Consider the following 12,817-nt stretch of genomic DNA (forward strand, 5'->3'; position numbering starts at 1 on the left):
CAAATTTATTTTATTAATAGTTGAAAATGTATATTGTAATGTCCTGAAAACAGATTTGAAAAAAAGTTTAAGTTTGTGCTTAAACCAACCTCTGACATTTTTGCCGATTTACAAGTATGTAACCCCTTAATCTTCCATTAAAATTTTTAAGTTTTTTGAGATTGTTTTTTTGCCCCCTGATTTTTCGGGCCAATTTTGAAAAGGGGGGAGGGGGGGTTGACAAAAAATCCTGAGATTTTTTTTATTTTGAACAGGATAGTATAACAATCTGATATAAAGACAATTGCAAGTATTTTAATATATTTTAACTTGTTTTATTTTGTAAGAGAGGTACAAATTTGTACCCAATTTGATTTAATATTTAAAAAATAACGTTATAAAATGTTTTTACACAGTTTACTACCAATTGTTCAAGTTTTTCAATGAAATTTGAATTTGCGACAAAAAATATTTTATTTGACCCCTGATATTTTTAGGCATTTCTGAAGGGAAGGAAGGGGCCAAACAATTGATATAAAATATTCAATGGCCTTATCAATTATTGAGTTACCTTTTTTTCGGAAATCAAAAATCCTAGATGGATGGTGTAATGTACTTTCATTCTATATTACAAAACATTATATTCTTAACATATATTTATACTTAAAAAAAAATAAAATTCTGCGTCTCATTGCAGTTCAATTGAAAAATGTTGACAAACAAATAAATTTAAAATTTTTATTTAGACAGTACTAGAGAAATTACTAGAGAAAACCCCTATGTTTTCGATGTTAGATGTTTTCTTATGAAAATGTTCTAAAATATCAAAATTGTGAAATATTTGACAATTTCCAAAAAAAAAATTTTTGGGTTTAAACATTTTAGGAAGCATTTTTCAACCTTTATTCTTCCCTTTTGAATAAAAAGTGACACTTGCAAACATTTTGAATATATTGAACTTAAGAGACACAGATCTACCGAAAATCAAGAAATTATAAATTTTTATGTTGATTGTACTGCCACAAACTGCCTAATGTTACTTACTTTACTTTACTTTATCAGCAACAGGTCTATCGACCCAACGCTGAACTAATCGAAGATTTCCAGGATGCTCGATCTTGGGCCGCTCGTCTCCAGTCGCCCACAATGTTGGCCGCTCTTGCATCTTCGTCGACTGCACACAGCCAACGCGTACGAGGCCTTCCACGAAGCCGACGACCCCGTCCGGGTTCGCTGCTGAATATCGTTTTAGCCGCCCGCTCGTCCGACATTCTGGCTACATGTCCAGCCCACTTCAGCCTGTCGTGCTTGATGACTTTTACGATATCAGCATGTTTGTAGTCTTGGTACAGCTCGAAGTTCATGCGCCTGCGCCACCGGTCTCCTACTTGCTTGCCGCCGAAGATAGTACGCAGGATTCTCCGCTCGAAGACCCCAAGTGCTCTCTGGTCAGCCTCCTTTAGCGTCCACGACTCGTGACCGTAAAGAGCTACAGGGAGTATCAAGGTCCTGTACAGCGTGATTTTCGTAGGCGTCCTTAGGCTGCGGGACCTTAGCTGGCTACGAAGACCGTAGAAGGCCCTGTTTGCAGCACTAATCCGCCGTTTCACTTCGCAGCTCACATCGTTGTCGCACGTCACAAGTGTACCAAGATATACAAATTCATCCACCACCTCATATCTTTCTCCATCTATTTCCACCTCCGAAACACCATCACCTGCACTGCCACGCGCTCTGCCAGCAACCAGATACTTGGTCTTGGCAGTGTTGATGGTCAGTCCGATCTTCGCAGCTTCCCGCTTGAAAGGGACGAACGCCTCCTCCACTGACCGACGGTCGATACCAATGATGTCGATGTCGTCAGCGTATCCAAGCAGCATGTGCGATTTAGTGATGAGTGTTCCGTTTCTTTGCACGCCTGCCCTTCGAGCAGCACCCTCCAACGCTATGATGAACAGTAAGTTCGAGAGAGCATCGCCCTGCTTCAATCCATCCAACGTAACGAAAGCTTCAGATGTCTCGTTAGCTATTCGCACGCTTGATTTTGCTCCGTCGAGCGTTGCACGAATCAGTCTAATTAGCTTCGCCGGAAAGCCGTGTTCTAGCATAATTTTCCAAAGTTCGTTTCTTTTGACTGAATCGTACGCCGCCTTGAAGTCGATGAACAAATGGTGTGTTTGCAGGTTGTACTCCCGGAACTTGTCGAGGATTTGTCGCAGAGTGAACATCTGATCCGTCGTTGACCGACCCGCTCGAAAACCGCACTGGTATTCGCCGACAAAGGTCTCGGTCAAGGGTCTCAGCTTGCTCCACAGGATTCGGGATAGTACTTTGTACGCTGAGTTGAGGATTGTGATGCCTCGATAGTTGGTACAATCGAGTCTTTGCCCTTTCTTGTAGATTGGGGTGATGAGCCCGTCTAACCAGTCGGTCGGAAGCTGTTCTTCGCACCAAATTCGCTGGACGATTTGGTGCAGAATCTCGGTCATCCGCGCGCTCCCGTGCTTGAAAAGTTCGGCCGGAAGTCCGTCCTTTCCCGCGGATTTCGCGTTCTTGAGCTCCTTTACGGCTTTTTCCACGTCCTCCAACGTAGGCGGGTCCACAGCTATTCCATCATCCTCAACGTTCATCCTGTCCTCGACGATTCCTCTCGCGTCTCACCGTTCAACAGCTGTTGGAAGTGCTCCTTCCACCTGGCCGCTACCGCTGTCTTATCTGTCAACAGGTTACCTTCCCTGTCGTTGCACATAACAGGGGAAGGCGTCGCTTTCTTTCTTACACCGTTGACAGTTGCATAAAACCTCCGCTTATCATTCGCGTTGTACTGTGCTTGAGCTTCGGCAAGTACTCTCTCGTCGTACTCCCGTTCTTTTCGGCGGTGGGTTCGTTTCTCAGCTCTTCGCAGCTCACTGTATCGCTCACAGTTTCGGCGCGTACCCTTAACCAACATACGCTTTCTGGCCTCGTTCTTCTCGTCCGTCACTCGCTGGCACTCCGCATCGAACCACCCTTTGGGTTTGCGTCCTCTGGTCGTGCCGATCACTTCGGTAGCCGTTGTGTTGACAATGCTCTGAAGGGCTCCCCATTGCTCGTCCAGGTTACCCGTAGGCGCGTCCTCGTTGATCCGCTCGTCGAGCTTCCGACTGTACTCTGCAGCAACGTCGCTGCTCGCGAGGCGCTGGACGTTCAACCGCGCTATCCTCGCAGTCCGCGGGGTCAGCACGTTCGACAGCCTAGCTCGGATTTTACACGCTACCAGGAAGTGATCAGAGTCGATGTTCGGTCCTCTGTACGATCGGACGTCCATCACGTCCGAGAAGTGTCGACCATCCACCAAAACGTGATCGATTTGAGTGCACGATTCGCCATTTGGGTGGCGCCAGGTGTGCTTCCGAATGTTCTTGCGCGCAAAGAAGGTGCTACAGATAGCCATTCCTCTGGCTGCGGCGAAATTGACCAAACGTAGGCCGTTGTCATTCGTGCGAGGATGAAGGCTCTCCTTGCCGATGACCGGATGGAAGAAGGCTTCCCTTCCGACCTGCGCGTTTGCGTCTCCGATGACTATCTTCACGTCGTGTCTTGGGCACTCTCCATAGGTCTTGTCGAGACGCTCGTAGAAAGCGTCTTTATCGTCATCGGGCTGTGCCTAATGTTAGTCTTTGATTATTTAGCAGTTTTGAATTTAATGTTAAAAATGAGAAAATGACAAAATAATCTTTTTTGTACTAAACATAAAAATTTCACAAAAAATCAAAATATTTCAAACTGGTTCAATTATGCTTAAAAGGATTATCAACGCAAATGAATAAAAGTTTTATAAATAAAAGCGAATGAATAATTTTTTTATCAAAATTTATCAGACATCTTATTTTAAAACAATTATGAATTTAATGATTATTATTTTAGCCTTATTTTAAGTTTGACAGTTAACTGCTTCTTGCATTTGAAAAGTTCATGTCTATATTTAACGCACCTTAAAAATTAATAATTCATGAAATTGCACAACTTGTGCCGTCCCTACTGCACCGTCCACCGTGGGAAAGGTCACTCACTTAACCTTCCATCGACCACCCCTAACTCGTGCTCACTCATCCCCTAAACGACACCCGAAAAAAACTTTTTCTCTCCTTCACCAGCACCAACATCGACGCGCGCTAAATTCAAATTTTCCTCTCTCTGAGTCCACTCTCCCCACATAGAAAACAAAAAACGAAGGAAAAACAAAAACAATGAAGCCAAAAAAAAGTTATGAATCTATCGCACCAGCTTGCTTTGATGCTCTCAGCTCGAACGCGCCAGCAGCCTGTAGCCATCCATTCAACTTCTTGCCAGCGCTCACGGCCTCCTTCGACGACACACACACACACGTACCCAAACACATTCATAAAACTTTCGTTCGTTACAGGTGTCAGTTGGTCGTTACGACATCCATCAGGCCAAGCCAAGCTAAGCGGAGGGAACCGTTGACTTTCGTTCTTCCCCTTACCTTCCCTTACGGAGCATAGTGCGCCAAAGTAAGGCAGCATAAAACCATAACCCTCGACATGGTCGTTCCGGTTGAGTGCTTCCGTTCTTTTGGGGTAACCGGTTTCAGGGCCGGAGGACTGATGGCAAAATAATGTATTTCCACAACTATCCTTGACGAAGGTGTAAAATGTTCATTTTCGCGCCATCCATTGCGGGCTCTAATCTTGCGAAACAATTTGTGCACGAGGAAAAATTGGCATCATTTTTAAACGTCCACCCACCACCGTCCCCTCCCCGGGGGAAAACCCCATTTTGCCAAAAGCCACGGACCAGGCCTAATCTTCATCGCCAGAAGGGGGCAAAATTTACTCCTTTTAACCCAAACCTTAACACACATACAAACACAGATGAGTAACGACACGGACCCGCCCCCACCCCCTCGAAAAAACGGCCAGGCCTTCTTGGATCGAACGCATTTATCTCGACCGAAGGCGGTTTTCCAGGGTTTTCCTCCTCGTCGTCGCCTTGGCCTGTCAAATAACCATTTTCGCATTAATTTTATTTACAACAAGCAACGAGAGAGCGCACACACACACAAATTGCGCCAAATGATTGCAATGTGTCATCGTTATTTTTGAATAACCTAGACAAGGAGCAGCTGAGAAAGACGAAGGCACATGGAGGACAAATTTTAAATTTGAAAATTGGAGGGAGAGCTGGTGAGCTTTTTACCGCAGTTGGCTGAGCAACGTTTTATTTTTGCTGCAGAAGTGCGAGCGAAGGCACGAACCTTTCGCTCAAGCTTGGGCAAAGTAACGCGTTTGTAACGCAGATTTATGGGGGAAATGTGGTCGCGGTGGAAGTTACCGTAGAGTTTCCAATTTAGGGTATGATTTAAATAAATAGTTTTTGATTATAAAGCAATTAAACCTCGAATTTTTAGTGCTAATTCATAAATACCCAATTTGCTTAAAATCATAAATATCAATAAACATAGGGACAATAATACCAGCAAGACAGTAATTCTTATTGGAACACCGGTGTATTATGGCGATGTTAAGGTCAGTCCGTAAAGATGTCGCCACCAGTTTTAAATGAAAATTAATCTCATCATCTAATCTTACAGGTTTTTAAAAATATATTCATGAATATTTTCGATTTTCATTGTTTGAAGTAACATTATGCATGCAATCGAAAAATACATAGAGTTCATGTGATTTAAGGTAATAATATTAAATTATAAATAAAAAGAAAACTAAAAAAATGTTCGCGTAATCCAATAAAATTATTGAGAAGATAATATTTTTATAAAAATATTAGAGAACTTGCCTCACCACGAGTCTCCAACAAAAACTAATTTGGAACAATTTTCTGTGGTGACGCATGGTGGAGGAAGACGAAATTTAGCTTTTCCTTATGTCATAAGAAGTCATTTTGTATCAATAATTTTTCCATACAGGTCTCCATACAATTTGAAGACTGGTCATGCAAAATATGTATGAAATATTAATCTTGAGAAGAGGTTTTCTGATCGATTTTTTGTTTTGGCAAAGTTGGGACTTTGCCTAAAACACGGAAAATCCGTTTTGTGTTTATTTTTTTTACTAAGCCCATTGCAAATTATGTGTTGAAGTTTATGTTCCTTTACTCTGAACAAAGTCGAGGGTGGGAAAAAAATAAATTAAATTACAAGCCGTGGTTTCGATAGTTGAAAGAAAACAGTGTATTAAAATGCATTTTACACCAGTCCAGATGATTTGCAATAGTTATTTTTCAAAATTTCGAAGGCTGGTACAAATATTTTTAAAAGTTTTGTCAATACCAGAAAAAAATCATTTACTAAAAAAAATGTTTTCGTTAAATTTTCCTTTTTTTAGAATAGGTAATAATTTCAAAACAACTGAACTAGTGTAAAATTCTTTTAAAATACTTTTTTTGTTCAAATGTTGAGACTACGGCCAGATCAGAGGGACAAATACTTTGAAAAACACTTGCAATGGCCTAAGTATTGAAGAAAAAAAAATCTTGTAAAAAAACTTTTCGCGGTCCGCGAGTACAAACATGCTTTATATGATGATAAACGCGGCAATATGAATTTGTATTTTTTCAATTGATTAAACTTTTAATTCCATAAATAGTTTAAGCTGTTCGAAAAAAAGATTTGTTTGCCCCCTGATTTTTCGGTCCAATTTTGCAGAAAACCGGGAGCGACATAAACTTTCAAAAATATGTGCAACGGGCTTAAAGTTAACTTCCGAAATAAGATTTTTTAAATTTTAGATTTTTTATATGTTTTTGGGGCCTGAAGAGACACCTTGTGATCCAAAGTGCGTTGATTTTTGCGAAAGGTTTCGAGATTTTCAGTACAAAAAAATTGAAAACATTAAAATCAAGGTTCATTTTTGAAAAAGTATACAATTAGATAATTTTCCTAATTTCATATTCTAGACACAATTATGTATTAAATAGAATAAAAAATTTCGTCACTTGCAAATCAATTAAATAATAATTAGGTAACACTGATAAAAATTCATTTACATCGATTTAAATTATGTTTGGGTTCTATCTCAGAAACTAACTGCACAATTTTCCAGGTTCCAGAGCGAAAATTGCAGATTTTTTTTCACTTTTGCCAACATATTGTTTCAGCTATTACTTGAAAATTAAAAAAATTAAATATAACAATGATAAGTGCTTTTTGAATGCAAATTTGATTTTGGTTTTAGCATTATTTTTAATATGCTTTTTGCCTAGGTTTTCGATGTTTTCCAAAAAAAAACAAGTTTTTTTCAAGCCTATGACTATGACTCAGAAGATGGTATTTCGTCCCCTAAAATACATCAAAAAATTTGAAAATTAAAATATGCCTATTTTGGGAATTTTACTTTAAGTGATTTTTTCCGATTTATACCGAAAAGTTCTAATCATAACCTACAACTTTGTCGAAGACACCAAATCCATCAGAAAAAAAATCCATAAAAAAAATTATATCAAGACTTGTTCGAAAAACTAATAATGGGTAATTGAACTCTTCAAAAAGTAAAAAGTTTAAAAACCTATTTGGGCGGCTTCCGTATTGCTGCTTAAAAAGCCCTAATCGAATTCAAGACATATCTAAATATTTTTGAATTAATTGTTTCAGGTTATATGAAAGTCATAATACTTATCCAAAAATAACAACTGAGTTAAATAATGTTGTATTTATATGTAGCATATACTTAATTCGATTGTTCACATAATAAACTAACCAAAAAGTATTACTGTAGTTGTTTATCAAAATCTCGTCCACATGACATGTCTGGTTGATTCAGTACTTTGCAGTAAGGATTGATTGACATCAGCTTGCTTCGATCGCGTCGAACTTCTCAAAATCGAACACGGTCGAATCAGACAGAAGTAAAAGATCTCCACCAGACTCAGCAGACTCACGCCCATAAACAGTCCCAGTAGGCCACCGCAGTTTGCGAGAAAATCCGTCACTCCGTACAGCTCGCTACGTTTGAAAGTTAGGAACTGGGACTCCTTGAAGTAGATCGTGAGGCGGGACAATTGAACGCTGAAAGAAAGTATCATTAGGTTTATTGATTTTTATCTAAAAATGTATCTAATTCACCCAGAAAATTCATCAAGCGATCCTCCATACGCTAGAATCAAATCTCTAAAGTTGAAGTCAGCCTGAGATATTTCGGCATCGTACTGAATGGAAGTGCAAGACGGCAAGCAGTCACATTTGGCGCGAAAATCGTAACTCTTGTCCACACTGTACTTGATCTCCTGTTCGAGCAGCGCGTCCTCAGCATCATTGTAGCACTTGATCTTGCTGGCCCCGCAAACCTCCGTGTGGTTTTCCCGGGGCATAGAGAATTTGACACAACCACATGCTTGCAGTGTGTAGTTTGTGAGGCACTCCAGGTTACAATTACGTTGCGTATAGACCTGGAAGAACTTGAGCCAACGCTCGTGGCTGAAGAAGCACTGCCGGCTTACGTTATGTGAATTAGGGTACAACGATAGAACAAAATAATTGTCAATTCTTACCGACTGGGATCACAACTTTTCAAACTCTCAGTAGTGGTAATCATTTTGGGCTTCACCATCAGGATCACCTCTTGATTTGGTGGAACTCGAAGGTACTGTTTTGAAACTTGGGGGTATTCACTTGGGATATGAAGTAAAACTTTGAATCCTTGCACAGGACCCTAAAATTGAAATAAATATGTACAACTGTGCTGCAAATCTATTCTTTGCAAACTAACCTTACACAAATAACCCAGATCGTTGTCATATGATCTCATTACAATGTATAAACCACCTCTTGGTGAAGCATTCGTAACCCGTTTAGGATGGACATCCAAAGCCGTATCTCTACTATAACCATTTTCTAGAGACCACTTTGTTGACGATTGATGTTCTGTTAAATAAGAGTACTCATTGTGCATCTGATCAGTCCGCAACATGTCATTTTCCGAAATCGAATTGAAAGTGTAGCACAGTCCATCATCGACGAGAGTTTCCGAAAATATTTCGTCACAATTATTGGTTTTGCTGCGCCATTTGCATATCATTAACATTTCGTCTTTGGGAACTGACATATTTGTTAGGTATTTAGCACAATCTCGATCGTACGTTTGATTAAGTTCAATATCGTATAACAGGTGGGCATCACAAATCTGTGCCAATGCTCTTAATCGATTGAAACTTTCTTCGTCTAGCTCAGTTTCATTCTTCACCAGCGCATGATACGCTTCCGTGAAGTTAAAAAGTTCAGTTTTAGACTTGGTTTCCGGACAGATCGTCACCGCAGGGAATGGAATCTGCCACACGGGAGTACTCCGCTCGTTAAATGTTAGTATCACTGGATTTTGGTCCCACTTGTGGTAGATGTTGAAAATCAACTGGCCACAGCCGAAGATTGCAAGTAAAAACACTGCAAGCCACCATGTTCTAAAATAACTCAACAGTTGATGAAATATTTTAACTGTTTCTTAGATATAATTCACTACCTTTCAAGAACAGTTCGTTGTCTGCAACCAAAATACTTGATTCCGTGAATTGTACTGTTTGAACAATAGTCTTGCAACAATCTTCTTAAACCAAATTGACAATTTTGATGATTCTTTACTTTGACTTTGACTTGTTGCTTCCCCTCGAACATAGTTATCACATGTTCTTTGCTGTATCTCTTCATAGTGACACTATCCAGCATCTCAATTAGACTGAACTAGACCTTGCTTGAAGCTTCTTAAGATTGCGTTTTATATATGCACAGACATCAAGGATACCGACTGATAACGATGAATGGTATGAATCGACGTAAATTAGATTAGAAGCATAACAGTCAGAGCAAAAAAACAACTGTTTTGCAATATCGGCAGCAACCACATATTGCTATAAAACATTTCCTGTTTTCTTTTTTCTGCGACTTTTCAAAAATTGTAAGATAACAAGTTTATTTTATTGCAGAGCTTACAAGATAAATTTATATAACGTCTTTATGAATGAAACTGTTATGAATAATAGGAGGATATTTCAAAATTTCACTGCCAAAAATATCGAATAAACATCAAAAAGTAAAAGCATCAGCAACAAATTATCACACTTTCCTAATCCTTAGCAATCCTTTGGCTTTTCGACCTCCTTCCCTTCGTCTTGCTTTGTCAACGTGGGACTCTTCGATCCCCGCCGCAAAAACGCCTCCTTTGGTTTGTCCATGTCGAACACGAACAGCGAGGGTGCCATCGGCTGGACCTGCGCTGGAGCCTGCTTGGATCGCGTCGTGCCCCGCAGAATGACAAACGGTCGAATCGAGCAAAAGTAGATGATCTCCGCCAGGCTCAGCAGGCTCACGCCCATAAACAGTCCCAGTAGACCACCGCAGTTGGCCAGGAAGTCCGTCACTCCGTACAGCTCGCTGCGTTTGGAGGTTATAAACTGGGCTTCCTTGAAGTAGATTGTCAGACGGGACAGTTGAACTCTGGAAGGGAATTGGTTATACAATGCGGGGACTAATTGATTGTTTATGATTTACCCCGGAAATTCATCCATGGGACTTTTGTACGCCATAAACAGATTCTTCCAGTTAAAGTCGGCCTGGGATATTTCGGCATCGTACTGCACCGAGGTGCACGCCGGAAGGCAGTCACACTTGGCGCGAAAATCGTAACTCTTGTCCACGCTGTACTTGACCTCCTGGCTGAGCAGCTCATCCTCAGCCTCGTTGTAGCACTCGATTTTGCTTGCCCCGCAGACCTCCGTCCGGTCATCGCGGGGCATCGAGAACTTGACACACCCACACGACCTGAGCGTATAGTTGGTGATGCACTCGAGCTCACAGTTTTGCTGCGTGTACACCTGGAAGTACTTAAGCCGGCGCTCGTGGTTAAAGTAGCACTGTCGGCTTAAGTCACACGCGAGCGGAAAAGATTTATCGCGTTATCATTATGGTATGGGAAAAGGGGAGGTGAAAAAGTGAAAACAAACAGCCTCTTACCGGTGCGGCGCGTAGTCACGTAAACCGTCGGAAGTGGTTATCATCTGGGGCTTAACCGAGATGATAACTTCTTGCTGGAGTGGCACGCGAAAGTACTGCTTGGATACCTGCGGGTACTCGCTGGAAGTATGCAGCAGTACTTTAAAGCCCACCACGGGTCCCTTGAAGAGAAAAAAAGCTTACTAAGATTGGTACTCATGGACTACTTGATGGCTAAACTCACCCGACACAAATAGTCCAAATCGTATTCGTACAATCGAAGTAAAATATTCAACCCAGCCCTGGCCCCCGCTCCCAGAACCCTCAAAGGATATGTATCAATTGCTGCATCCTCGCGATAACCATTCTCCAGAGTCCACTGGACCGATGACCTGTTTTCCGTCGTGTATGCATAATCCTTGTGCAACTCCTCCTTCCTTAACATGTCATCCGCGGCGATCCCGTTGAACGTAAAGCAAAGTCCTTCCTCCGTCAGAGTCTCGGTAAAAATGTTGTTACAATAGTCCATATCGTTTCGCCACTTGCAGTACATTAGCATCTCGTCCAGCGATACCGACATGTTCCGGAGATAATCCACACACGCACTGTCGTACGTTTGATTCAACTGTATCCCTTGAAGAACGTGCGCATCACACACCTGGGCCACCGCCCGAAGTCGATTAAAACTGTAAAAACGTTCAAATGAAACTCCAAAATTCTATTTTTTTTAAAATATCACCTATCCTCATCCATGGCTTCATCATCCGTGTCGTTCAACAGCATATGATACGATGCGGTAAAGTTCAAATACTGTAACTTCATCTTCGTCTCCGGACAAATCGTCACCGCCGGAAACGGAATCTGCCACACCGGAGTGCTCTTCTCGTTGAAGCTCACAATCACCGGCGTTTGGTCCCATTTGCGGTAGATGTTCTGAATCAACCGACCACAGCCGTAAACCGACAGCAAAAACACCACAATCCACCAAATTCTGCAAAGATTTCAAAACCCGTAATTCCACCTTCCACCCTAGAACCACCCCCGCCCATACTTCTCGTAAAGGGTTCGTCGCTTGCAGCCAAAGTACTTGATCCCGTGGATCGTGCTGTTCGAGCAGTACTCCAGGAACAAACTCTTGAACCCACGGCAGATCTTCCGGTTGTCGATCGCGTTGATCGCCTTCAGCTCAAAGTTGCTCACCGAGCGCGAATCCGTGCCGTGCTGGGGCGTAACGTTGAACATTTTGCGTCCATTGGCGGTGCCGCGAACGCACCAACTGAGGTCGGCAAAGGACTCTCTTTTTATCCGTAAGCACGCGCCACGGGGCGTCTCACCGAAATGTAACGGGTGTGTAAATTCCCTCCAGGTGAATGTGGTCAACCCAGTAATTTGCATGTCTGTTAGTACACTCGTAAAATCTAACAAAGTTTTCGTCAAACTGCTTCCCTGAAAGATCCAAATTACAGTGGTTATTTCCCTTTCAAAGCTTTATTTTAAAATAGTTATGTTAATTTGAACTGAAACCAGTAACTCCTAATAAGTGTGTACAGAAGGTCATCATATTTTGGCACAGCTAATTTAATTAACCCATCAAATCGCTAATCACCAGAGACGTCAAAGGCGTCGCAGCAACCGCTGCCAAGCAATGGAAGTTCATTGACGGGATTCCAAGGGTGGGTGCGTTTTGTGCGGCTTGCTTTGTTGGAATTCCCTGGGTTACATCAGCAGGAGCACGCGCGCACGCTTTGGGATGTGCGATGTCCTCGGCTATAAATCATCTGCTATAGTGTGATTAATTGATAGAGAAATGTCCAACGATGATAAATTCTGTCCAACAGGATATTGTTTTAGAAAAAGGAAACCATAATTAAATTTAATAAAATTACTCAACTGAAAAACTAT

General features: G+C 41.5%; 2 protein-coding genes across 2 annotated transcripts; both read right to left on the reverse strand.

The window, feature by feature from the left end:
* Window positions 1-1,049: 1,049 nt before the first annotated feature.
* Window positions 1,050-2,609, reverse strand: LOC119767398. Its single transcript, XM_038255903.1, has one exon. It carries the CDS (start codon window positions 2,607-2,609, stop codon window positions 1,050-1,052), a length of 1,560 nt encoding a protein of 519 aa, XP_038111831.1.
* Window positions 2,610-9,464: 6,855 nt separating this feature from the next.
* On the reverse strand, window positions 9,465-12,353 carry LOC6034555 (pickpocket protein 28). The gene is made up of 6 exons (XM_038257991.1): window positions 11,967-12,353; window positions 11,655-11,906; window positions 11,160-11,601; window positions 10,937-11,097; window positions 10,475-10,843; window positions 9,465-10,420 (listed from the first exon to the last, which is right to left on the reverse strand). The coding sequence occupies exons 1-6, from the start codon at window positions 12,308-12,310 to the stop codon at window positions 10,057-10,059; spliced, it is 1,932 nt and encodes a 643-aa protein (XP_038113919.1). The 5' UTR covers window positions 12,311-12,353; the 3' UTR covers window positions 9,465-10,056.
* Window positions 12,354-12,817: the final 464 nt, after the last annotated feature.

This window comes from Culex quinquefasciatus, chromosome 2 (genome assembly GCF_015732765.1).
Source record: "Culex quinquefasciatus strain JHB chromosome 2, VPISU_Cqui_1.0_pri_paternal, whole genome shotgun sequence".
Lineage (NCBI taxonomy): Eukaryota > Metazoa > Arthropoda > Insecta > Diptera > Culicidae > Culex > Culex quinquefasciatus.

Bases quoted from the DNA above. Each gene is read 5' to 3' on its own strand.
- LOC119767398 (XM_038255903.1), bottom strand. From the start codon at position 2,609: ATGAACGTTGAGGATGATGGAATAGCTGTGGACCCGCCTACGTTGGAG.
- LOC6034555 (XM_038257991.1), bottom strand. From the start codon at position 12,310: ATGCAAATTACTGGGTTGACCACATTCACCTGGAGGGAATTTACACAC. The intron at 11,907-11,966 runs GTATGGGCGGGG...AAATCTTTGCAG, and splicing joins CGACGAACCCTTTACGAGAA to AATTTGGTGGATTGTGGTGT. The intron at 11,602-11,654 runs GTGATATTTTAA...ACGTTTTTACAG, and splicing joins GAAGCCATGGATGAGGATAG to TTTTAATCGACTTCGGGCGG.